Below are 26,812 nucleotides of genomic sequence, written 5' to 3'. Positions count from 1 at the left end.
GCTCGCAGCCCTCCTCCCATTATCTAATTTAAAAAAAATGTTTTTAAAAAGCTGGCAGGGCCCAGCGGGAAGGGGCACCCGGGATCTAAATCTGCCCCCTCCGATTAATTGCTTTTTAAAAAAATTGCCACACAACAGGGTCATGATTTAAGTGGTGTAACTGGTGCAGTGACACCAGGACCAAAAGCTCTAGGCACCTCACTAATCACATAACATTTCTGTATTTTACTACTAAACAGGCAGTGACAAGTGCAGTTACTATGCAGATGACAGTCATGATTTGAGTTGTGCAGCAGGTGCAGTGGGGCCGGGTCCAAAAGTTGTCAGAACTCCTCTAAACACCTAATATGGCTATATTTTGCTACCATGCAGGCCGTCACAATTGCAGTTACCTTGCAGGTAAAAGGGGCTTTATTTAAATGATGCAGCAGGTGCAGTTGCACCGCGGCTAAACATTGTCATAACTCCACTAAACCCCCAATATTGCTATATTTTGCCACTAAACAGGCAGTCACAAATGAAGTTATCTAGGAATCGCTAGTGTCATGATTTCAATAGTGCAGTGGCACAGGGACCAAAAGCTCCTGGCACCCCGCTAAACACCTAATATCGTTATATTTAACTACTAAATAAGAAGTCACAAGTGCAGTGACCTTGCAGGCACAAGGGTCATGATTTCGTGGTGCAGTGACACCGGAGCCCAAAGCTCTAGGAACCCCCCTAAACACCAAATATTGCAATATTTTAAAACAAACAGGCAGTCACATGTGCAGTTAGCTTACAGGTAATAGGGTCATGGTTTGAGTGGTGCAGCAGGTGAAGTGGCACCGGGCCAAAAGTTGTGTTAACTCCCCTAAACACCAAATATTGCTATATTTCACTACTAAACAGGCATTCACAAATGCAGTTATGTTGCAGGCACTAGCGGCATGATTTGAGTTGTACATCCGGTGCAGTGGCACTGTTCCCAAAAGTTGTCAGAACTCCTCTAAACACATAATATTGCTATTATATCAATGAATTCTATTTCCCTCTTTCATTTTTCAAAATGTTGCTATTGCGTACCTGCACTATACCACTATAACAATAGTAACAGCACAATATATTGCCTTTTTGTACATAAACAAGTCATTACACTTTAACAGACTTTCTGGAACTTGTATTGCTCAACTACTCTGCAAACTACAACTTGTTCTTCTGAGACTTAAAAACGACGTAAAGCACTGGCATGCACTGCCCTTGGCACTCCTGGGCCGGGCGGCCCTATTCAAAATGATGGCTCTCCCGCGTTTCCTTTATGCCTTACAAAATACGCCTACTCCAGTCCCCACCTCCTATTTCAAAGCCATAGAGGCTGAAGTGGGACTGCTCCTCTGGGGCAATAACCCCCCCCCCCCCTCCGTATAGCCCTATCCAAACTCATTAGGAACTGGTATGATAGTGGGATCGCCCTGCCCAATAAACAATTGTATTACTGGGCCTCGCAACTCCTAGTAATAAACCACTGGTTTCATGCCTCGCGGGAGGAACCGGCCCTCCGACTTGACAGGCACACTCCTGAGACTGATGGACCATTGGTGGCGCTTTACAACAAGAACAAAAAAAGCACATGGATCTGCCCTACTGCGCACACAGTATGTACATGGTTTGTGGCGCAACGAGCGCTGGGCTGGGAGGGAGTCCTCACCCAACTCACACCTCTGTGGGACACGCCAAAATTAGATAGGCTCCGTTACAGTAAAGGTTTTGCTCAATGGGACCTTATTGGTATCTCTAGAATTGGAGACCTCTGGAAGAAGGGGGAGAGGTGGTGACGTTTGCCTAACTGCGCATGACGTATCAAATGGCTGACTCAGAACAGTTTCGCTGACACAGAGGCAACATTTGTGCCCCCCCCTACGGACGACTCAGACCCAGACCTAAGCGATTAACCCATACCAACCATTAAAGAACTACTCACACGCCAGGGATCGGGAACCCAGGCACTCATAAATGTGAAGTTACGGAATGAGGCAACTATGTACATTGTTTTACCTGTGGAAATAACCTGTAATGAATATCTCCTGTTGATGATGAACATTATTATGTATAATCAGCAAGGTTTTAAATTTATGATAATAAAATTAAAAAATGTAAAAAAACACAAATTGCCGCAAAATACAACTTATTATTAATCTCAAAACAAGAGTCACCCTCTTTAGCCAAATGGGACAGGGTGGGCCATGCCCTAAAACAAAATTCCCTTTTGTGCTGTAATTTCTCAATATACAATCTTATCTCAATCAGTGTGCACTAAAAAGACTAACTATCTTACATTACCATACTCAATATTATCAGTCATCACAAAAGGCCTTTTATGTTATATCAAAAGTGGTTTATTCACATAAATATTAAAGTACTTTTTACAATGTTAATTTATGGACATACAATCAGACATAAATAAGCAACTTGCATGGGCAAGTGAGATGTGTCACAACTTGTTTTGATGTAAGAAACTACGAGAGTCTTATTAATATTGCATTCAAAATAGAACACTCATCAGCAGATCCTCCGTTCTTGATACCATTACAAGTTGTATATCACATGTCAAAACATCATCAAAATGTAAAAAATATAATTAATAACATATTCAAAATCTTAGATAATTTTATCATAAGTCCTAATACTTTAAAAATACTGTTGCCGTGGCATTACGACGGTACTTAAAATCAAATCTCCGCCTTCATTGGGACAAATATCACATGCATGTAGACAACATATATAACCATTGAATCTAAAGGAGACACACAATTATAAAAAACCTAATCAGTATATATTGCCATTGACTATATAATGAATCAAAATTCTATTCCTGAATTGTTCACTTCAGTGCCAACCTTTTGTTGTATCTATGCCCAAGATATGTATGTATGTATGTATGTATGATGGTGGTCACTACAATAATGTTGGTACTTTTTCAGGTCCATGACAATGGATCCCCAGAGCTTATGTCAAATTTGATATTAGGCCCTACGCAGTAGGCCCATATGTCCTCTGTATACTTTATTTATTAGGAGGCAGCTTATATAGCATTCTGTTTATCACAACACAGTTTCTGAACCCCATTTTAATATGAGAGAAGTATACCTTTGCTGTTAGCAGAAGCAAAAGTCAAAGAAGGGTCTGGATAACCCTTTATCCTATTTACGATGATTTACCTGCAATACATAAATATTGTAGGAAAAGCTTGATTAAATTTTCTTAATACTAGAAATTATTTCCTCAACTCATTAATTAATGTCTGTTATTGCTTACTTAATCTCAAGGATCGAGATATGCGAGTTCTCCGTTGTCAGTTTTACAATTCTTCCTTTCCTATTTCATTGTGCCTAAAAATATAAAGGGTCGACAATGAAAGGCATGGTTGCACATGTTTCCCTCTCCCCCCTTGTGTCCGTGCAATCCCAACTGTTGATTACCTTGGCATATTATTTGTTGTACTGTGTCTATCTTGCTTCACATTAGAGAGTGTTTCCCCATTTTGGACGGGGTAGGCCACGGATTTCCTAATTATCTTCGCTCCCTGGTCTTTAAAGGATCTTCTAGGAGCTAAGGAGTCTACGGTTACAACTGAGAACGTTTTTATTAAAGCATTTCTTTCTTGCTTCTTAAGAAAGAGCTTTTGTTTTGTTAATACATGTATTGGGTTAAATCCTTCTACCCTTCTATTTTAATTTTTAACAGACCCTATTCCATAAGACTTCTTATTGAGTACTTCTCTCTATGTGGTCTTTTAAAATGGGGTTATAAGGTCTAATTTCTTAATACACTTATGTGTGAGGGTCGTTGTTATTTTTCTCTCCAGGTATACCCCTCTTGTTCTAAACACATAATTCACACCGTATATCACTGAGCCTTACCTTAACTTACGACTATTTGCGACCTTTCATGTTGTTTGGCAGACTTGTTGTTTCACGTTAGTCTTCGAAACATAAACGACCATTATAGGCATGCCGGGTTACATGGGCATTTGGATTTAGTTATATCCTGGCATACATTGTTGAGTCAGGCAGGCTATGTGTATCTACGAGTTCTTCTATGATTCTTCATTTTTCATTATTCATAGACACCTGTATTATACATGTGAGTATATTATACCCATGCCATACTCATTTATATATGATGTCATATTCAGTATAGACTTAGATTTTAGACGCAGACATACTAGGGTCAGGCCACACTGACCATATTCTGATCGATTAAACACGTTCCGAAGCGTATTTAAATTTCAATATTTCATTCTTTATAAGAGTTAAATTAATTATTCATGGTTTGAGCTCTTTTAGTGGGTCGAAAATCTTATGTCCTCATCATAACGGGCCGATCTCATTAAAAATCAACGGCCTGTATGTTTATATTTAACACCGCTTACGCATTCCTATTATCACATAGCGGCAGTTCTAACAAGATCTGCAAAAATAGTAGGTGATCGGTTACAGATGTCTATAGTCGTCAATATTAAATTGTTTAGGAAACCTAAAGCCTATATTCTCCATCAATTATCGTGTTAGTTTGGTGTTATCCCCTATCTCTTACTTAAATATGAACAGCATATTATTTATGGATCCCGAACAGCCTGTTTGTATGGATTCAAACATAGTGACTGCCTTCTACTGTATGACATGATACAATGAGGCATATGCCATTTATAATAGTTATTTATTTAAGGAATTGATCCTCCCTTCTTCTTAATACTCATTGCCCCTCATACTTTTGGATCTCCTATTCTGCAATAAATCCATTTAGCTCATTCCTGCTCACTATTGATAGCTAATTGAACTGACTCAGCTATTTTAAAAGAGTTTACAACTCAATGTCAGTGTTGCTTTTATTCAGTCCAGGTTGGCTTGAATACTGTAATACTGTGCCTGGCGTAGTACAAGTCTTTGATCATCATTTTACATGAATATATATATATATATATATATATATATATATATATATATATATATATATATATATATATATATATATATACAAGGGTCTTCAACAAAGAAGAGTCTGAGGCCGCTTGGGGGGAACAACGGAGAACCTTTAATGCAGCACAGGCATAAGAAAGCGGGCGGGCGTATGCATTTCGGCCGTGTGTGGCCTCCTCAGCGCCCAGCATGGAAACAGGAAACGCCTCTCACAGTTCTGCCCCACCTTTTGAAGTAAGTACAAAGTCCAGCTCCTCCCCCCAGCCATGATCAGTGTCACCTGCTGAGGTAATCCAAGTGGATAGGAACTGCAAATCCCAGCATGCAGTGTTCTGCTGGGTTCGTCGTGTCTTGGCGGGGAATGACAGGGCTGGAAGAAAGCGCTGTGTCTGATGTCCCGCGTTGCCTGCCACAGGAAAAGGACTCCTCGCGCCCCCCAAAGACGCACAACCAACTCATCCAGGTGCGTCGATTCACGGGGACCCGTGCGACAGTGCGCCAGGCCCGAAGTAGAGTGCAGTGACTCTGCCACCGTGTTTCTTCCTCCCAGATGCGCTGATGGGCTTGATTCAATCCGAAGCCTCGGAGACAAGGTAAGATGCGCCGGAGCACATCGCAGCCAGTGGAGATCAAGCCTGCAAACGTGCGGCGGCCCCAGAACCACTAAACTGGCCAGATAGTGCGAAAATATGTACAAGGGTCTTCAACAAAGAAGAGTCTGAGGCCGCTTGGGGGGAACAACGGAGAACATTTAATGCAGCACAGGCATAAGAAAGCGGGCGGGCGTATGCATTTCGCCGTGTGTGGCCTCCTCAGCGCCCAGCATGGAAACAGGAAACGCCTCTCACAGTTCTGCCCCACCTTTTGAAGTAAGTACAAAGTCCAGCTCCTCCCCCCAGCCATGATTTTATAGCAGAAACCTCCGTCTCGCTCGTGCTGCAGCCTTTCTCGCAGCTTCGAACAGGAACAGGCATGGACCAAGGTATAGAATGCAAAGTATTACTTTATTTCTTGTGCTGTCGCTATAACGTTTCGACTCTCTCGAGCATGACAGCGTGCTGTAAGGGTGAAGATACTTTTAAAGTGCAAGTGCTAACATTTCATTGGGTTATAATTTAGTGAACACAATAAACAGACTTGATAACAATATCTCACTATAATAGAAGATATATACACAATAAAACCAAGTCACAATGCAGGTAAAATACCTACACTTTGAGAGTATGATACACAATCTGAAACATAATACCGGACTACAAATTATAATACTCATCATGGATGTCGTAGGTGTCTGGTATATTGTCGTCAATATAAAATATATATATAGTCATTCATTCATTCACTGGAAAAAACACAGGTTTCAGGGATGTTCTAGTTAGTTGGACATTTCACTCGTACAAAACCAGAGAAATTCGGCCGTCATAGTTAGTTGAGCGAATTATAACTTGCTCTCCCGCAATGCACTGCTGGTGACATCACATATTACATCACTCATGACCTGGTCAGTGACATCACTGATGATATCTCAAATGACTTCACTGATGACTCACTCATGACATCATCCACATGATAATCTGATGCACCTCCTCACACCCTAGGAAAACCTTTGATACACCCACTCTAAAATAGACTACCATTTTCAAAACCATAGACACACCAATACCAGATACTACATACCCACTCACTGATTCCTAGGTTAACACACATATCCACTCATTCACCCATATAGTCACTCATACATGCAGTCACTCATCAATACAGCACTATAATATGCACTCATTCACCTATACAGACACCCACACACCGCCACTCACCCATATAGTTACTCACACACCTAGTCAGTCATGCAAAGAATCAATCATACTCCCATTTACTCACCTATACAGTTATACACACACCACCTCACTTATTCATACGGATACTAACACAAACTTAGTCTCATACAATCACTGACACAAGCATACACTCTTCCATGCAGCCACTCTCACACTCCCTCACTCTCAGTCATTTATATAGTCCAACACTGACATATACTGCCATATGTAGTTACTCACACATGTCCCACTGAGACATCCATCCACTCACTCACCAACACACCCTTACAGCCATTCACAGATGCACTCTTGAACCCATACACCCACTGAATCACCCACTCACACATCCATGCACAGTCACCCCCCACCCACACAGACACTCTGGCACCCATACAGATACTCAGACATCCAACCAATCAATAACCCATATAGAAAACTATGGGAATGCCCCCATATCACTAGGTACTGGAGAGCGGTTCACTTATGTATGGGAGAAGTACTGGGGCAGACTATAGCAATGGAAACTAAGCACTGTCTCCTAAACATATGGGATCCAACGGACTTGGGTAGTAAGGAGAAGACTTGGGTGACATTAAGACTGATGGTCGCCAAGAGGAATGTTGCACGGAAATGGGGGGTACGTACAACTCCGACATTACGGGAGTGGGTGGGTGACATGGATTGGTGCATCGAGAAAAAACAGTATATATGTTACAAGGCTGCCCTAGAAAATGGACGCAAAAATGGGGGAAATGGAACGAATACAGAGGTAATATATGTGAACTACCCACGTGGCTAGCACTGATGTCCCCGAAAGATTTAGCAACCTGATGTACTGATGTTCACTGCAAGGTATTCTTTCCATGAAAAGATGAGCAGTACGCAATGTGTCACGGACTATTATGCCATATGCTTTCTACCATTTGCAAACTGTGATGTTGTTTTCATTAACAATAAAAAGAATCTTGAAAAAAATAACCCATATAGGCACTCATTTAGCTATTCACCAACAAACGCAATCAGACTCGTTTCGGCAGACGCTCAAAGGCGTCTGCCGAAACGCTTCTGGTTGTGTTTGCGAGTCCGTAAATAAATGAATTTTGGACTCGCCCTTGTGAGTGCTTTCTGTATGTACCAAAGCGTGCGAGGCTGGAAGCTGATATATATATATATATCTATATATATATATATCTATATATATATCTATATATATATATATATATATATATATATATATATATATATATATATATCTGTAGTAGGGGATCTGTGTATAGTCATAATCTAGTGAATAGTCCCACCCATGTGTGGGGACCCCGGAGCAATCAAAAAGAATCTCTTCAGCTGTCTTCTTTGCAGTCCTGCATAGACACTTAAGAGAAAATCAAAGACAAATAATTCAACCTATAACTACAAGGCTACACTGGCCAGCACTTCACCTTAAAGTGAAAAGGATAGCCAAATAACATCACATTTTGCATATATTGCTAAGTTTTACTCATGGAGAAACTTCCCTTCACCAAAATCCTTGAAATGATAGAGAGGAAGGGTTGGACAGACAAGCCCCCATAGGCTGCCATTATGTGTCTGGAAAAGGGATACCGTGCCTTTAAGGAACTCTCCAGAGACCCTCGGTATCCCATGATGCACAGCCAAAGTCCTTTTACTTTCAGTTCTTTTTTTCCCGCTCCTGCGAGCAGGACCCTGGAGCATTGAGCTCCCCCTTTTTGGGTATTTCTTCAATTTTCGACACTTTTCCAGTGTTTTGAGTTTTTCACTCGACGTCTGGGGTCTTCCTCTTCCATTTGATGTGTTTTTGTAACCAGTTTTACCTCCTCTTTGTCGAAAATGCCAGCTTTATTCGACAAGTGCCCTTAGTGTGGTAGGAAGAAGGCTAAATCAGACCCCCACAGAGTATGCATACTCTGTCTCCCTTCCACCCATGTCCCTGACTCCTGTGATATCTGTCACTCTTTCTCCAGGAGGACCCTGCGTGACAGGGAGAAGATTCGTCTCCAGGGACTGGAACAGAGGAGACACGAAGAACCAGGTGGGACTTCTGGGCATGGAGGGACTCAGTCGTCGTCTTCTGCCCGTGCTTCGGCCTCTGGGGGCCTCCCCAGTCCAGAAAAGGCCCAGATCCCGGTTTACGTTGATAGCTTCGTTGTCGGCATCGAGAGGTATGACCACCATCTGCTCCCCGTCGACCCAGGGCTCTGGATCAAAGCGGTGTCGCCGCTCGACGTCGAGGGGCAGGACGTCGAGACCTCGGACAAGGTCGACGTCGAGGACTTCACCGGCGTCGACACACCATCGACGTCGAGATGAGTCCAGGAGGCGACGGTGCTCGCCGTCGAGGCTGCACCGCCGTTCGCCGTCGACACAACGGTCGACGTCAACAAGAGGCAAGTCGACGTCGAAGAGAAGACGTTCGATGTCGAGGAGTTCGTCGACGTCTAGAGGATGTCGAGGAAAGAAAAATAGACGTCGAGGAGACGTTCAAGACCCAGGACAGTGTCCCCTGCCTCAGTGGTCAGTCTGTCGTCTTCATCAGCGAGTTCCCGGTCACGGCGGCGCCAGTGCTCGGCCGCGAAGAGGTCTGCCTCCAGAACATCTTCTTCAAGGCCTGCTCAGAAGAAGAGGAGAGTGGTGAGGTCATCGGAATCTGAGTATTCACTGACTTACTCACCTTCTAGGCCCAGGACGCCTACGCATCCACCACTGCCTCGGAGGATGCCTCCTCCGCAGCTTCCTCCTCCTCCAGCAACGATTCCTCATCCTCCTCCTCCACTTCCACCGCCTCCTACACTTCCACCGCCTCCTACACCGCCCCTGCCTTCTCTTCCACCACCTCCCTGACCTCCACAAGCTCGGCCTGAGGTTCCGGCTCCGACTCCTCCGCTTCCGCCTCCTCCAAAACGAGGCCCAGGAGATCTAGATCAAGTCTAGAGGAAGGGATAGCACTCGCAATAGACACCGCTCCTCCACAAGGTCCCGTCCTCGCCATCGGAGAGACAGGTCGCGGCCCGTTACACGGGCTCCTCGAGTGACCGGAGGTATTCTCCAACGTTATCTGATTCCCCTCCTATGAGAGTGTCACCTGTGGACGACATTGTAACATTTCAGCAGGTGCTGCTGAGGGGGGCAGTTACGGTAGGGATCACGTTGACGGTACCCCCACCATCTATCTCTATGATCTTTGAGACTTTGCACAAACGGCATCTCTCTCGCCAGTTGTTGCCCTAAGTGCCAGGACTGCAGGTACCGGACATGGAGCTGTTTTTGACCCCGGCTTCTGTGAAGTCTGCTCCATCTCGGCTACAAAAGAAGTACAGGCCCCTGGATTCTGATCCGGCGTTCCTGAGGTCAGATCCTGTATCTGATTCTGTCATCGTGACAGCAGCCAAGAATCAGCATGCTACTGCTCCGTCTTCTACGGTGCCTCCGGACAAGGAGAGCCGTCAGATGGACTCAGCCAGCCGGAAGGTTTGCGGTACGGCTACCACCTCAATGAAAGCGGCGAGTGCCTCGGCGCTCTTGGGTCGGTATGACCGCGCCTTGTGGGAGTCTCTGCAACAGTTTATTGAGCTCCTCCCGAGGGATAGGAGGGAAGACTTCCAGGAGATATTGAATGAGGGCATGATGGTCTCCAATCAGGTCATCAGCTCTGCGGCGGACGCCTCTCCCCTGACGGCTCATGGTTATTGCCATGGCATTAATTTAAGACTCCATTCCTGGTTGCGCCTTACCTCTCTCAAACCGGATGCGCAGCAGAGAGTCGCAAATTTGCGGTTCTCTGGATCGACTCACTTTCGAGACGCATGCGGATGAGGAGATGGCCCGCATGAAGGCAGAAGTAGAAACATTGAAGGCCGTTGGTTTGGAGAAACCAAAGGAGCAACGGAAGTCCTTCCGTCCGTTCCAGAGGAGGTATGGTTCCCAGAAACGAGGGCAAGGTCGTCAAGCTGGCCAGCAGCAACATCAGCAGCAGAAGTACCAGCGGCAGCCTTACCAAAAGCGTCAGAGGGGCAGAGGCGGCCAACAGTCCTCGGCGAACAAGGGCCCGTCTGGGGCTAAGCCCTGAGGTGCTACTTCCCCCTCGTCCGATACCCGCTCCGGTGGGGGGAAGCACGCAAAATTACCTGGCAGAGTGGAGAAAAATTACTCAGGACAAGTGGGTGCTGAATATTGTTTGCAATGGATACAGTATTTGTTTTTTAGCCCTCCTCCAGCAATTCCGCCGGTTCGCACGCAGTTCCAGCTGCGCGAGCTCCAAGCTTAGGCCGATACCTTGTTAAGAAAAAGGGCGGTAGAAGACGTCCCTTTTTCTCAAAGGGGAAAGAATCTTGACTCACGGTTCTTCCTGGTGTGCAAGAACGACAAGAACGAGTTCAGGCCCATTCTGGATTTGCGACAAGCAAATAAATGGATTCGCAGGGAAACGTTTCGCATGCTGTCTTAAAACCAGATTTATCCTCAGCTGCAAAGAGGAGACTGGCTTTGCGCAATAGATCTACAGTATGCGTACTTCCATGTGCCTATTGTACGGAAACACCGGAAGTTCCTGTGCTTTCTAGTCGGCACCAATCACTATCAGTACACCGTACTACCGTTTGGACTGAAGTCTGCACCCAGGACTTTTTCAAAATTCATGGGAGTGGTGGCAGCGCACCTGAGAAAGAACAAGGTGTTTGTCTACCCGTACCTGGACGACTGGTTGATCAAAGCCTCCACCTTCCAGGAAGCGCAATTGCACTTCAACAGGACGGCCGTTCTGTTGAACCAGCTGGGGTTGCACATCAACATGTCCAAGTCTGTTCCGACTCCTGTCCAGTGCCTACAGTACTTGGGAGCCTCCATCGATACTCTCTCAGCAAGCGTGTCTCCTTCGGAGGAACAACACTTATCGATCCTTCGGAAGGCTCACGCTCTCATGGCTGTTCCTTCTACGACAGTGAGGACGGTGCCTTCTCTACTGGGGTCGATGGCCTCTTGCATCTTCCTCACGCCACATGCACGCCTCCACATGTGGCCGCTGCAGGAATGTCTGGAGGATCAGAAGCGGGGGAGCTGGTACGACAGGATCCGGCTGTCCCTTCCCGCTCAACAGTCCCTGAGATGGTGGTGCTCAGCAGAGAGTCTCCTCAAAGGGGTTCCATTCCACAAGGACATTCCCATTCAGACTATCGTCACGGATGCTTTTCTCCACGGCTGGGGAGTGCATTCAGACCATCTACAGATCCAGGGAATGTGGTCCCCGGTGGAATCGACGTATCGCATCAATTTCCTGGAACTCAGAGCTGTTCACTTGGCACTGAATGCCTTCCATCCGTCCTTCCAGACCAACTACTTGCTTGTACAGACTGACAATACGACCACAATGTATTACCTCAACAAGCAGGGGTGGATCGAGATCTCACACACTGTCACAAGAAGCGCAGGCGATCTGCACTGGCTGCTAGCCAGGGGCCTGACGATAACGGCTACCCATCTGCCAGGTGTGCAGAATGCTCAGGCGGACGCACTCAGCAGGCTGGTGCAAGAAAACCACGAGCGGGTTCTAAACGACGAGGTGCTAGGAAACATCTTCGACAGGTGGGGCACTCCAGATGTAGATCTGTTCACATCTGCCGAAAACAGAAAATGCCGAGACTTCGCCTCCAGGTTTTACCAACCGGGGACTCTGGGGAACGCACTATGCATCAGCTGGTCGAACAGCTTTCTGTACGCTTTTCCACCCATTCCCCTGATTCCGGCGGTTCCCATCAAGCTGTCTCACAGGTCTCTCCTATCCCACCTGCGGCTGTCATGTCGGCCAGACCTTCTCACGAAGTTGGGGGGGCAGATGGTGCACCCCAACCTCTCATCGTTGAGTTTGGCGGCATGGCTCCTGAGATAGTGCAATATGGATACCTGAATCTGCCTGACGATTGCATGGATATACTCAAGGAGGCTAAGCGGCCTTCCACTAGGACTTCCTATGCCTACAAGTAGAAGAGGTTCTGTATCTGCTGCACGTCCAAGAACTATGATCCGACGACCTGCAAGGAAGATGGTGTAGAAGTGTGGCTCAGTGGTTAGAGGCGGCAGACCCGGAAGCTGAGATCGGCCGTAGACCAGGGTTCGATTCCCCGCCTCGGCGGGTCCCGGGTTCTAAAATTCCACGGACTCGATAATTCTCGCTCCCGGTGCCTACTCGACTCACGGGGTCACACTCTGCGACTCTGGGCAATAGCTTGCTTAATCTCCACTACGGCCACTCGCGGCGGGATGCCTGGCTTTCACCTTGTGGATACCCTGCCGGGGTATCTCACAGGGGAATACCAGGACGGGTTCCCTAAGCAAGCGCTTAGATACCGTGTCGGTGATTTGCGCTATATAAATACATTTACATTTACATTTACATGTCATACTTCCATACCTTTTGCATTTGGCTCAATGTGGCCTTCATTTTAATTCTATTAATGTCCACCTTGCACTGTGTATAGGAAATGTCCTTCATGGACATCCTTCTTCCAGATTCCTGTGATTAAAGACTTTTTGGAAGGATTGAATAAGGTGTTTCCTCCTGTTCGGCGTTCTTCGCCTTCATGGGAGCTGAATGTGGTGCTGTCCAGGTTGATGAAGGAACCTTTTGAACCTATTCATAAGGCTTCACTATAGCACTTGTCATGGAAGGCAGCTTTCCTCGTGGCCATTACATCGGCCCGCAGGGTGAGTGAAATTCAGGCAATGTGTTGCCAAGAACCTTATACTGTATTTCATGCTGCTAAGGTTGTGATGCGTACTCACCCTAAGTTCCTTCCTAAGGTGATTTCTGATTTCCATGTCAATCAGACTATAACTTTACCTACGTTTTTCAAAAATCCTTCCACTCCAGCAGAAAGGGCTCTTCATTCCCTGGATTTCATAAGGTTGTTGAAATTCTACTTAGATAAGACCAAGAGGACATTCGCTGATCAAACCAATTGTTTGTCAATTATGGGTCTGTCTGCACTGGTCTTGCCACCTCAAAACAGTCTATCTCGAGGTGGATTGTGTTCTGTATTCAGTTATGTTATCAGAAAGCTAACAAGACCTTAGGGGGTAAGCCTATGGCTCATTCTACCAGGGGCAAAGCAGCTACAACGGCTTTGCTACGTAATGTTCCCATTGCAGATATCTGTAGGGCTGCCACTTGGAAGTCGGTCCACACCTTTGCTAAACACTACTCTGGACTCTGATGCCAGAGCAGATGCAACGGTTGGGCAGGCTTAGTTGAGAAATCTGTTTGCACAGTAGTGGTGTTGTCTTTTTCCTCCACCGCTGAATTGGTTTGTTGGGATGGGCTTGCCATTCTATTCACTAGATTATGACTATACACAGAGATCCCCTACTACAGAAGGAGTAGTTTCTTACCTATAACTCCAGTTCTGTAGTAGGGGTATCTCGGTTATAGTCATAAGTGCCCGCCCTCCTCCCCGGTGGGGAAAATGATAATGTACTGTATGCTACAGATCTTGCTTTATACACCTTCAAAAAGAACTGAAAGTAAAAGGACTTTGGCTGTGCATCCTGGGATACCGAGGGTTTCTGGAGAGTTCCTTAAAGGCACGGTATCCCTTTTCCAGACACATAATGGCAGCCTATGGGGGCTTGTCTGTCCAACCCTTCCTCTCTATCATTTCACGAATTTTGGTGAAGGGAAGTTTCTCTGAGTGAAACTTGGCAATATATGCAAAATTTGATTTTATTTGGCTATCCTTTTCACTTTAAGGTGAAGTGCTGACCAGTGTAGCCTTGTAGTTATAGGCTGCATTATTTGTCTTTGATTTTCTCTTAAGTGTCTATGCAGGACTGCAAAGAAGACAGCTTAAGAGATTCTTTTTGATTGCTCCGGGGTCCCCGCACATGGGCGGTACTATTCACTAGATTATGACTATAACAGAGATACCCCTACTACAGAACTGGAGTTACAGGTAAGAAACTACTCGATATATATATTTTAGGGCAAACTTGTTAGATCTATATATATATACACTTTACAGAAACTCAGTCACTGGATGATGTCATCAGTGATGTCACTGACGATGTCATGAGTGGTGTAATATGTGATGTCATCAGCAGTGCATTGCAGGGGCGCGAGTTATAGTTAGTTCACCTAACTATAATGGCCGAATTTCTCTGGTTTTGTACGAGTGAAATGTCCAACTAACTAGAATGTCCCTGAAACCTGTGTTTTTTTTCAGTGAATTTCAAAGGTTTTTTTAATGATCATTTCTGACTATAACGTCCCTGAAATTGTTTTTTTCAGTGATTTTCTGAAGTTTTTAAAATGTTTATCCCTAAATAGAACTTCCTTGAAACCTTTGTTTTTTTCAGTGAATTTCTAAGGTTTTTTAAAACGCTAATTTCGAATTATGCCTACATAGGTAGAACGTGCAGAAAGAGGAAGACAAGTACAGAAAATGCAAGAGAAGTGCAGAAAGAGGTGTAGAAAAAGGCAGAAGAGCTGCACAAAGAGGCAAGAGACTTGCACAACGATGCAAAAGGGATACAGAAAGAGGCAAGAGGGGTGCAGAAAGAGGCAAGAGCAGTGCAGAAAGAAGCAAGAGCGGTGCAGAAACAGGCAAGAGAAGTGCAGAAAGGCAAGACAAATGCTAAAAGAAGCAACAAAGGTGTGTAATTAAGCAAGTGAGGTGCAGAAAGAGGCAAGAGAGGTGCAGAAAGAGGCAAGTGAGGTGCAGAAAGAGGCAAGACAGGTGCAGAAAGAGGCAAGAGAACCGCAGAAGGAGGGAACAGGAGTGCAGAAAAAGGTAAGAGGAATACAGAAATTTGCAAGAGGTGCAGAAAGAAGCAAGAGCAGTGCAGAAAGGAGCAAGAAAGGTGAAGAAATAGGATAGAGGGGTGCTGAAAGAGGCAAGAGGGAAGCAGACATTTACAAAAGAGGTGCAGAAAGAAGCATGAGCAGTGCCGAAAGAACCAAGAGATGTGCAGAAAGAGGCAAGAGAGGTGCAGAAAAAGAGAAGAGGGGTGCAGAAAAAGGTAAGAGGTGCCGAAAGACGCAATAGAGGTGCTGAAAGAAGCAAGAGAATTGCTGAAAGAAGCAAGAGAATTGCTGAAAGAAGCAAGAGAATTGCTGAAAGAAGCAAGAGAATTGCTGAAAGAAGCAAGAGAATTGCTGAAAGAAGCAAGAGAATTGCTGAAAGCAGCAAGAGACATGCAGAAAGAGGCAAGTGCTGTGCAGAAAGAGGCAAGGGAGGTGCAGAAATCGCAGGAGAACTGCAGAAAGAGGCAAGCAAGAGGGATGCAAAAAAAGATGAAGGGTGCAGAAAGAAGCAAGAGAAGTGCAGAAAAGAAGTAACAGAGGTGCAGAAAGAAGCAACAGAAGTGCAGAAAAGAAGTAACAGAGGTGCAGAAAGAAGCAACAGAAGTGCAGAAAGAGGCAAGAGGGGTGCAGAAAGAACCAAGAGAGGTGCAGAAAGAAGTAAGAAAAGTGCAGAAAGAAACAACAGTGGTGCTGAAAGAGGCAAGGGGGTTCAGGCAGAGGCAAGAGCAGTACAGAAAGAAGCATTAGAGGTGCAGAAAGACACAGGAGCGGTGCAGAAAGTGGCAAGAGGGGTACAGAAAAAAGAGAAGTGCACGAAGAAGCAAAAAAGGTGCAGAAAGAGGCAAGAGCAGTGCAGAAAGAACCAAGAGATGTGCTGAAAGAAGCAAGAGAGGTGCATAAAGAGACAAGTAATGTGCAGACAAAGGGAAGAAGGGTGCAGAAAAGAGCAAGGGAACTGCAGAAAGAGGCAAATAGGGGTACAGAAAGAGGAAACCGGTGTGCAGAAAGAGGCAAGATAGGTGCAGGAAGAAGCAAGAGCAGTGCTGACAGAACCAAGAGAGGTGCAGAAAGAGGCAAGGAAAGTGCAGAAAGAAGCAAAAAAAGCAAGAGAACTGCAGCAAAAGGGGTGCAGAAATAGGCAGGATAGGTGCACCAAGAGGCAAAAGGGGTACAGAAAGAGGCAAGAGGGTTGCAGAAAGATGCAACGGAGGTGCTGAAAGAGGCATGAAAGGTGCAGAAAGAGGGAACAGAGGTGCAGAACGAGTTAAGAGGGATATAGAAATTTGCAAGAAAGGTGCAGAAAGGAGCAAAAGCAGTTCAGAAAAAAGCAAGAAGAGTGCAGAAATAGGGTAGAGGGGTGCCGAAAGAGGGATACAGAAATTTGGAAAAAAAGGTGCAGAAAGAAGCAAGAGCAGTGCAAAAAGAATCAACTGAGGTGCAACAAGAATCAAGAGGGGTGCAGAAAGAGGTTGAAGAGGTGCACAAGGAGGCAAAAGGTGTGCCGAAAGAAGGTAGAAAGGTACAGAAAGAAGCAGCAGAGGTTCTGAAAGGCGCTAAGGGTGCAGAAAGAGGCAAGAGAAGTACAGAAAGAAGCAACAGAGGTACAGAAAGAGGCAAGAGAGGTGCAGAAACAAGCAGGAAAGGTACAGAAAGAGGCAAGAGAGGTGCAGAAAGAAGCAAGTGAGGTACAGAAAGAGGCAACAGGTACAGAAAGATTCAAGAGAGGTGCAGAAACAAGCAAGAGAAGTGCAAAAAGAGGTAAGATAATTGCTGAAAGAAGCAACAGAGGTATAGAAAGAACCAAAATAAGTGCACAAAGAGGCAAGTGAGGTGAAGAAAGGGGCAAGAGGGGTGCAGAAATTTGCAAGAGGGGTGCAGAAATTTGCAAGAGGGGTGCAGAAATTTGCAAGAGGGGTGCAGAAATTTGCAAGAGGGGTGCAGAAATTTGCAAGAGGGGTGCAGGCGTGTTTGCAGAGTGGTGGAGAAATGGAAGCAGGACCTCCCAAGACCTCTTAGCAATCCCACTGTGTGGGACTTACTTGAGGTAACAGGAGGGGTCATTGTTTCCTAAGGACTACCTTCGGGGCCAACTACCCCTCCTATTAGCTCCAGTAAGTCCCACACAGCAGCATTGGTAAGTTCTCATAGCAGGCCAAGCCCCCTTTGCCCAGCAGTCTGCAAACGCACAATGGGTATTGAAGTCCCCTTCGCTGCTGGGTGTGATTAGAGGCCAACTAGCCTATCTGCTACCTCCAGTAAGCCCCACCCCCTTTGTCCACCACTCTGCAAACTCTCATCCTGGTGCTCTCTTGGTTGGGGGATGAAGTCCCATTGCCTCCTGGGGGCCAACTAGTCCTCCTGTTACCTCCAGTAAGCCACACACAGCTGGATTGCTGAGAGTTGTCCAAGGCACCGTCCCCTTTTTGCACCACTCTGCAAACTCGCCGCCTGGCGTACTGCTGCTTGGTAGATGAAATCCACTTCAGTCCTAAGGTTCTCAGGACACGAGGACCTCATCGCCCCACCAGCAGTGCGCCAAGAGGCCAAATTTGGCCTCGGAGACACCATCGCCAAGGCCCGGCCTGATTTTTTTATTTTTTTTAAAAATAATTAATACAGGGAGGGGGCCAACTGACCCCCTTCCCGGGCCACTTCTGGCCCCGGGGACCCCACTACAGGGGTGGGCCCTCACGTTAGGGACCGCAGGGGAGTCCCAATACCCTGCGGTCCCTGCCACCTCCCCGCCTCCAGCGGGAGCCAGCATTGCTTTTGGACAAGGGGAGCTCCTGACATGCAGCTCCCCTTGTCCAAAAGCAATACTGCTTCACATCATGGAAGCGAGAGCAAGTTCCCTGCTCTCGCTTCCATGAGGTGAAGCAGAGTTTGCAATGACGGGGCAGGAGCCATGCTCCCGTCCTGCCATTGCAAACTACAGTGTTCCGGGGGTGGGCATCCCAGGACATTGCTGGAGCCGGTCATGGGGGGTGGCGGTCCCCAGGGCCAAGGAGGAGGGCCCCTGCATATATAACGCGCATTACCCCGGGGGCTCATTAAAAGTCCAGGCTACGTTTTTTTGTAAAATTCTCTGCCCCTTTTCTTTTTTTTAATTTTTTTATTCCCTTTTTCCTTGTGACTCTGCTTTACTGAGTCACAAGATTGCTGCCAACACTTCTTGGTTTGGAGTGTTGGCAGCCAATCAGAATGAAGCTCGTGGTCGGGAGGGTTCGCGAATCCTCTTCGGTCACCAGATATTGATATTTTTTATTTTTGAATTTCTCAGGAACTACTGAACGGACTTACACAATTTAAAAAAAAGAATGCTTTCTAAACCAAGACTTACCTTTCTACCAAATATGGGGTAATTCCGTTCAGCAGTTCAGGCTGTAGCTTTGGCTAAAGCGTCCTATGGAAATTAACATGGAGAAAATGCTTTTTGGGACCCCCTTTTTTTCTTGGCCCCCACTTTGACGAATCACCCCGAAACTTTCAAGACAGGAGCTGACCTGAGCGAACCATTGGTTTTGAAAATTTCGCGAAAGTTTGTCAAACGGCGCCAAAGATATTGCCAAATCAAAAAACGCTTTTCCTATGGAAACTAGGTCCTACCCATGACTACCTACTGGCAACCGCCGGTAGGTAATATATATAATATATGAATGTATATATTTTTTCTTTTTTGGGGGTAACCACAAAACTCCCTTTTGTTTTTTTAACAAAAACTAACATTTCTTTACCGCTAGCCTCCCCTGAATCCTGAAATTTGCTTACCTCTATTTACTCCTACCCACCCTTCAACCTTAAAAAAAAAACCTTATCACCCTTTACCGCTACCCGCCCATGCACCATAAAGTGTTCGCCCCTTTACCTCGATCCGCTATGCGCCCCCAAAAACCGTTTCCACTTTATCTCTACCTTCTTCTGAACCCTAAAATCCATTCACCTATGTACCTCTGCCCACGACTGAACCCAAAAAGAATCCTTGCCTCCCTTTGCCTGTAATCTTCATTAGCCTTATCCAACCCTTAACTCTTACCCGTCCCATAACTCTTGAATTCCCTTTTTTCTTTTTTAAGTGTCATAATATGTTATTTAAATTTTTTTATAAATACTTACCTGTGTGGTAAAGTACAGCAGGGTAAACTATTAAAAGGGGGTCTCCGTGGTAATGTGCTGTTGTGGTCAAGAGGGCAGGGTAAAAACTATACTGCCCAAGTTTTTCTTGACAATTAAGATGTAATCCACTCTAATGGCCTCTCCTGGATGTGGTAATCGGACAGTAGTTGTATGAAGAAGGGGTGTTGGACTGCGGCGATCAAAATTGCCTATGCAGGAGTGCCTGAGAAGTAACCCATTGGCTTGGCTGAGAAGGCAACCTAGACATAGTGTGTGCTCTTTGGGTACCACCTTTAAGTGACGCAGGAGTGACTAACAGGCATGTTCTGCTTAAAGTTTTTCAGGGCCCTAGGTCCCAATTGGACACGAGACCTACAAAATTAAACTAAGCAAGCCTCCAAGGCAGGAGACACAAGCATATGAGGCAAGTCACATATCTGGAGACTATGACACACTAATCTGTTTATTGCTTTCAATTAATAGTTCCAGGCCAGACTCAGTGTTTGATAACTACAGTAAATGCTTTATGGAGTCTACCATGAACAGCAGAGCTAGCGTGCACAGGGATGCAATGGTTAAAGCGGTCATGGTAAATCCTCTGTAAAGTTCCCCTAGGAGTGACAGAACAGTAACCTACATTTGTGCCTTGGGTGCAGGCAGCTACAGTACAAGCTGAATGGTACATACTCTCTAGAGCCCTCTCGAGTGAGAGTGACCGAGGTGCAATGCGCATGCGTGCACAGGATACAGTCATCCATGGTAATTGCTCTTCTAAGTTCACCAAGTAGTGAAAGAGACCTCCAAAGTAATGCCCGTGATACAGTAAATGCTCTCTAAAGAAGATAGAGAATCCGGCAGGCAGCCACTGGATATAGTCGGCCAAGGCGCCTATTCTGAGAGTCCTGCAAGGAATGACAGAGGAGCAGTTCATCGTCATGCACTGGGTGCAGGCTGCCATTTCAGGTACTCGGTGTGGTAGTCTGTTTCTACGCTAGGTTATTGGTAGTCAAACCAATTGAAACCTGTCTTACAATGTTAGCCAAGAGATTGCAGGAGGCTTGTTGCAACATTCAAACTTTGCAAAGATGATGACTCCTGGTGTAAGGATGTTGCTCTCATCGAGAAGCATTAATGAATAGATGTAAATTACATAAAATTAATGCACATTTAGGAGTAAACACAGGTGATTATACCGGTGTGAAGTTATGCTTGCTCTGGCAACTCGTAATAAACTGAGGTTCTTGTCCGAGAGACTAAGATTACTTTAGACCGTAAGTAACGTTTGTAGTGTAAGCCTCTTGGACCTGTTCCTCCCGTAATTTGGAAACCAGATTGTGCCGAACCTGCTTTTTTAGGGTAAAAGTAAATACCTACTCTAGCCAGCATCTCTTCTAAAATCCTTGTTGTCTGAAATGCTTTCCAGTTCTCTTTGCTGCCTTGCTTTTATCTTCTAGTTGGCGTTTGATTTTCATTAAGTATTGTTTGCAAAATCTAAATCCTATTTTGAAGTTTTCAGTTATTATTTATTTCGCCAGTTCAGGTGTCAGTCATACGAAAAAGTTAGTTAACTGGTCTGTCGACAATAGGCATGTACGTTTAAAGTGTTGTATTAGACTATACGTTTTTCCAGACTAGTTTAGATCGATAAGACGCGTTTCAGTAGGAAACAAAGTTCCTTCTTAAGATGTGTAACCTCATTTCTGAGCGCTTACATCAGTGTTTTCAGCTCTATTCAGCAGGTCTTACAGGGACATTAGTTTGCTGCTCGTTAATAAATCTTCTATTGCAGCAAGACTAGACATTATTGCTTTAGATAGTTGATGTATAAGTGCTAACAGCATTTAAGACAATAATTCAAAGTCATGACACAAAATGACATTTTGTTCAGTAATTTGGAGTAGTGACCTTACACCAATGGATTTAGACAATTCTTTCTAAAAACTAGTTTTCCATTTTTCTTGTCACTAATAAATAAGTCTAGAGAGGATAACGTATTTTCATACTTAGTGTATACTCCCAAATTGGTAGGATAAGAAAGCTGAATACTTTAATCGTGCGGATTACGAACCAATATCCTTGGGGGTATAATTACCAATGTCTTAGGTTATTTATTGTAAAGCACAACTAATTTTGGATTAGGACTCCACTCCAGATAGGCCATCCACTTTCACGGATGGCCTATCTGTTAATCCAGTAAGGTCAGGCCAAGAACTATGCCTGGATTCATGTTTTAACCTTTGCTTAAATCATAGTCTGTATCAAATAGTTATTAAGAGTTGTGTAAGTAGTGAATCCATTAACAACATTCAATGGTCCATGTTAAATAACATACATAGCATTGGCAAAACCAATAGGTCTGGTGTTGGCTACCCAATTCTTATTTTTATTTTTTAAACTTTATTGTTCAGGAAGCTGCCTGTCTCCATCAGTCTAAAGAAAATATTGGCTAAAGACAAAAATCTTTTTTGGTCAAAAAAAGCACTCTGTGTACTACTCTCTGGTACTGAAGGAAACTACTTTGTGTGTGGATGAGCTATGGTATGCTGCCCTTGTGAAAGAGCAGCATGTGGTACTCATAATGAAGTCAGCCAATAGCTGAACAAGGCTGACTCATGGCCCCTTGATGCATGCTGGAGATGGTGGAAGAAAAACTGTGAATGACAAAACCACAGACTAATGGATGAAGGGTCGCTGAAAACCCCTACAAAAAACTGTCATACACATCATTTTAGTAAAATGATAAGGTTATGGCCAATACAGACCTAAATAGCAAATCAGTAGCCTCTTTGAGAAAGAAAACAAGAAAGAACAAAGGAAAGAGTAAAAGGGAAAAAGAATGGAAAGGAAGTAAGAGGAAAATAAAAAGGAAGGATAGAAGGTATGAAAGCAAGAAGGAAAGACAAAGCAAGAATGGCAAAGAAAGAAGGAAAGCATGACAAAAATAGGCAAGTAAGACAATAAAGGAATGAAAGACAGAAAGAAGACAAAGAAAGAAATATAGACGGAAAGTAGTGCAATCAAAAGGTCTTGGATAACACAGACCTTAAAAAAAGCCCATTATTATGCTATTGGCTGCCAGCCTCTTGCCTGTCAGAAAGAAAGAAAGAAGCAACGAAAAAAGAAAGAAGGCAAGAAAGTAAAAAGAAGTAGTGAGAGAATGAATGAATGAATGAATGAAAGAAGGGAAAGAAACTAAAGGAAGGCTACGAATAAGGGCAAGAAAAGAAGAGAAAGAAGTCAACATAAAGGTTGGAAAGAAGGCATGAAAGATAGAATGAAGGGAAGAAAGGCAGAAGTCAGGAAAGAAAGAATACAAGATCAACAAAAAAGGCAAGAAATGAAAAAAGACAATAAAGAAAGGCAAAAAGAAGGCAAGAAAGAGGTAAAGAGAAGGAAATGAACAGATGAAGAAGGCAAGAGAATAAAAGCAAGAAAGAAGGAAAGATTGAAGGAATGAAAAGAACGGAGGTAGCAAGAAAAGAGGAAAAAAGAAGGGAATGCAAGAAGTAAAGAAGGAAGACAAAGAAGGGAAGAGAAAGAAAAAAGTCCTAATAAAGACGCATTGGTGAAAGTAAGGCCAGAATAAACATTTTTTATGTGCATAGTAAAAAGAGTATAGCTTAATATAGAACTGTTTCAAATGGACAGAATATGGTACGGTGCGAAAAAGTGGCAGTCAGAAAAACAAAGGACACTCCAAAAGTAATTTACAACCGCATTTGCAGGAGACTGGAACTGATAAAACTGTAATGTGCTCAGTGCATGAAGAGCTGGTAGAAAGTGTCCTGCTATCACATCATCTCTACACACATTGGCAACACTCCAGTATCAAAGTAAAAACAAACGCTGGCACTAAAGGGAACTACCTTGTGTGCAGATGTGCTCATTGTGAGAGAGCAAAATGCATTCATTCAAAGTAAAGTTGACCAATTGCTTGAGTAGGCTGACTTGATTGCCCCAAGCAGTATGCTGTAGTGGACATAAGCAAAATATGAATGACAACACCAGACCAATGATGAAAAGAGCTGGCTCAAAACCCCTTTAAGTGTATTACGCGTGTAATTGTAGTAAAACAAAAGGTCTTGGCTAATGCCAGACCTGACAAGTACCTAATGGGATGCTACCCAGCAACCAGAACAAACATGTCTCGTAAGGTCGGCCCACCAACTCTTGTGAGGCCTACTCCATTCATGAAATATCACCTCCATGCCTCCTTCCCCCAGTCAGGATCTGTAGCTGCACCTTCTTCCCTGTTGGCTTTCAGTCCCTCCAGCCTTCAAGTAAGCAGAATAGTGGATAATGGTCTGCGCCCTCAAAGTCAGCAAGCCCCTCCAATCCTCTTGCATTTGATTTCGCCTATTAAGTGTCTGTGTGCAAAGGTCAGGGAACAACCATTTGTTTTTCAACGGTGGTACCCTCAGGATGGCCATCCTCACACCCTCCTCCATGACTGTGACTACTACAGCACCTCTTTTACCCCCTTCACCTTTTCATTTCTTTTTCATTCTCATTCCCCTTTTATCTTGGTCAAGGACACCTTCTCCTGTAGAAAAGGCTGGATCGATTTTACTGGTTCTGTTTGCTCCTCTGCTCCGAGCCTTGCTAGAACCTATGGGTTCTGTGAGTGCCTCACTTTTTTCCCCTCACTCCCACCTTTTCCTCTAGGCATGTCGCTTTGGCAGCACACATTTGAAACTTTGTTATTGTGCTTTCCTCTTTCATGCACTTCCAAGCAATCTGCAGATTTGTCATCTTGCATCTATATTCTCTATTTTCTTCTTGACGCCGTTCACAAAGTCCCTCCATTCGTTGCACCCTACCCTTAAAGGGTACCTTCATACTGTCCTACTTATAAAAATTGCTGTGAATCTTCTTTATGGAGGGGAGTAGTTGTTGGGTCAAACCTACTAGACTGTAGGGGAAAATGTTATTTTAAAAAAAAGGTGAGGTGGCAGCCCAGGCACCAGCTGTGCCCGCATTCTCTAAGTGGCCCAGCATCTTTCTGCTCCCTAGGAGAGGCAGATTGGAGAGATTTACCACCAATCTGCATGCTCACCCAAGGGGGGCAGAAACCTCACTAGACACCAGAGATTATATTTTTTAGAAGAAAATATTCGGGCTGGGCGCACATCTAAGCATTGGGACAGTGCCCCTGCCCTATAGAACCTCAATCTTTCTGCCCCCTGGAGGGGTACAGTGCAAAATAGAATAATTGTTTGAACACAAAATATGGGGTGGGGTGGCTCATTGAGATATCTGGCTTATCTCTCACCCTTAATGCTCCAACAGTCTTTCTGTTCTCTAGGACCGAGGACATCACCTTGTCCATGGCACGCAAGGGGAAACTTGAATTCTTCTGGTCATACTTTTGACACTAAAATCCCATCGTAATTGGTCACACTAGTCAGGCTCTGAGTTAGCTGGCTACCCGGGAACCCTGTAAACCCTGGGCAATTCTGAAACCTAGAGACCCAGAAGAATCCAGGGTGGTGTGGCATGTATGTATCCTTCTTTGTTTTCATACCCAGAATAAAGAAACCCATGAGCATTTTATACAACTGACCCCTTGCTGAATTAAAAATTTAGCCTAGTTTTCAGAAATATGTAGCTTTCCGGGTTGGCCCAAAGGTTTCATACCGATTTCCACCAAGCTGAAAGTAGATAAGAACGAAATAAGTAGGAGAAATCAATTGCAACTTTAAAAATACAAAAATTGTGGTTCAAAATAAATTATTTTTCCTCAAAGCTGGGAAGGTTATATTATCATAGCAAATCTTTTGTTATTGCCAATATTAGAAGAAAAAACGTGCACTTTCTTGCATAGCACTTGTTCCAATTTAGGGAAAAAATTGTGTTATATATTGACTATTTCTTGGCTCCTCAGGGGGAATTCACAAACTCTGGATACTTTTACAGCAGGTTTTTCGTAAAGGTAGCTGGGGAGTTACTAGTAACTCCCTAGCTACCAAGAGGTAGTTCTCCTGTGTGCAGCCCAACGTATTAAGTTAAAAGTTTTGTTTGTTTGAATTAATATCTGTATCCCAAAATTGCACGGTGTATTTTGAGATGAAAATGTGTGTATTTTCAGTACTCATAAGGTGTTCGTATAAAAAATCAAGTTCCAAAATATCTTTAAATGTTATATTTGAGTGATAAATCATGCAGTGTTTAGTACCTTGGTGCCAGCGCCATTGCAGCTGTTGCTGTCACCTATATAACCCACGTAGAGGCATTCAAAATTTAAATATCCTTTTTACATTACTGATTATAACCCCGCTATTTCACTGAGGTAATCCCTGCTGGCAATCTTCGATGCGGTGGCCATTACCCTTGTCTGACCTAGTCACTAATACAACACTAATAATATTAGTAGCTCATGGTTGATTTTCACTGAACATAAGTAGCATTATAGTAAGCTTGTGGCAAAAGTGGTGCAAATATGGCCTGGATACCATTCCTGGAATGTTGTGAAGGTTTAAGTGTGAAGTGCCCGAAACATCAAAAAAAGAGCTCACGACTGGGGATGGAATAGGTCTCCACAGCTGAGGGTAACATTAAGGTGTTAAATGAAGTAACTTGTTTATTAAGGTAACATTTCTATTTTTTCTAAGGTGATGGAGCCAATGATGTGAGTATGATCCAAGTGGCTGACACAGGAGTGGGCATTTCCGGTCAAGAAGGGATGCAGGTACTGTAACACCTCAAGATTCCAGGATATTTGTAGTCCGGTTCTGGCAAAAATGTTAAGTTTGGTTCGGTTTTATGATTCTAAGACAGAATTTGTGTTTATATAATGAATATTTTGGTATGTAAATAACGTAGCACAATACCCACTGGTCCTGTGTTTTTGTGAGAACTCGTATTTGATGTGATATTGGTGAATAAATTGTGCCTAGTTAAAGGCCTAGCTTGTGCTCGTGTTGTCAATACCGCTGGACTATCTTGAGCAGAATTTTGTGCTCCCCTATTTTTTTTAAACACGTTTTCTAATTTCTTTGCATGAGTAGAGTAGAAAGCCCCTATGAACGGCAATCACAGAGTTTAGTCACAAATATATCCGTTTCCAAATGTCCGTGTTCTTAATCCACACGGAGCCTCGCTGAACATGACAAACTTCT

General features: G+C 44.3%; 1 protein-coding gene across 1 annotated transcript in view; it reads left to right on the top strand.

Moving 5' to 3' along the window:
- The window catches only part of ATP10D (ATPase phospholipid transporting 10D (putative)), a 745,681-nt gene that overhangs the window by 565,979 nt on the left and 152,890 nt on the right, over positions 1-26,812 (top strand). Inside the window, exon 17 of the mRNA XM_078678229.1 lies at positions 26,306-26,382. Within this exon, the coding sequence (XP_078534355.1) occupies positions 26,306-26,382 (77 nt within the window). The remainder of the gene's footprint in view (positions 1-26,305; positions 26,383-26,812) is intronic.

This window comes from Lissotriton helveticus, chromosome 2_2 (assembly GCF_964261635.1).
Source record: "Lissotriton helveticus chromosome 2_2, aLisHel1.1, whole genome shotgun sequence".
NCBI lineage: Eukaryota > Metazoa > Chordata > Amphibia > Caudata > Salamandridae > Lissotriton > Lissotriton helveticus.
The sequence above is the reverse complement of the archived record's forward strand: the minus strand, read 5'-3'. Positions and strand labels throughout refer to the sequence as shown.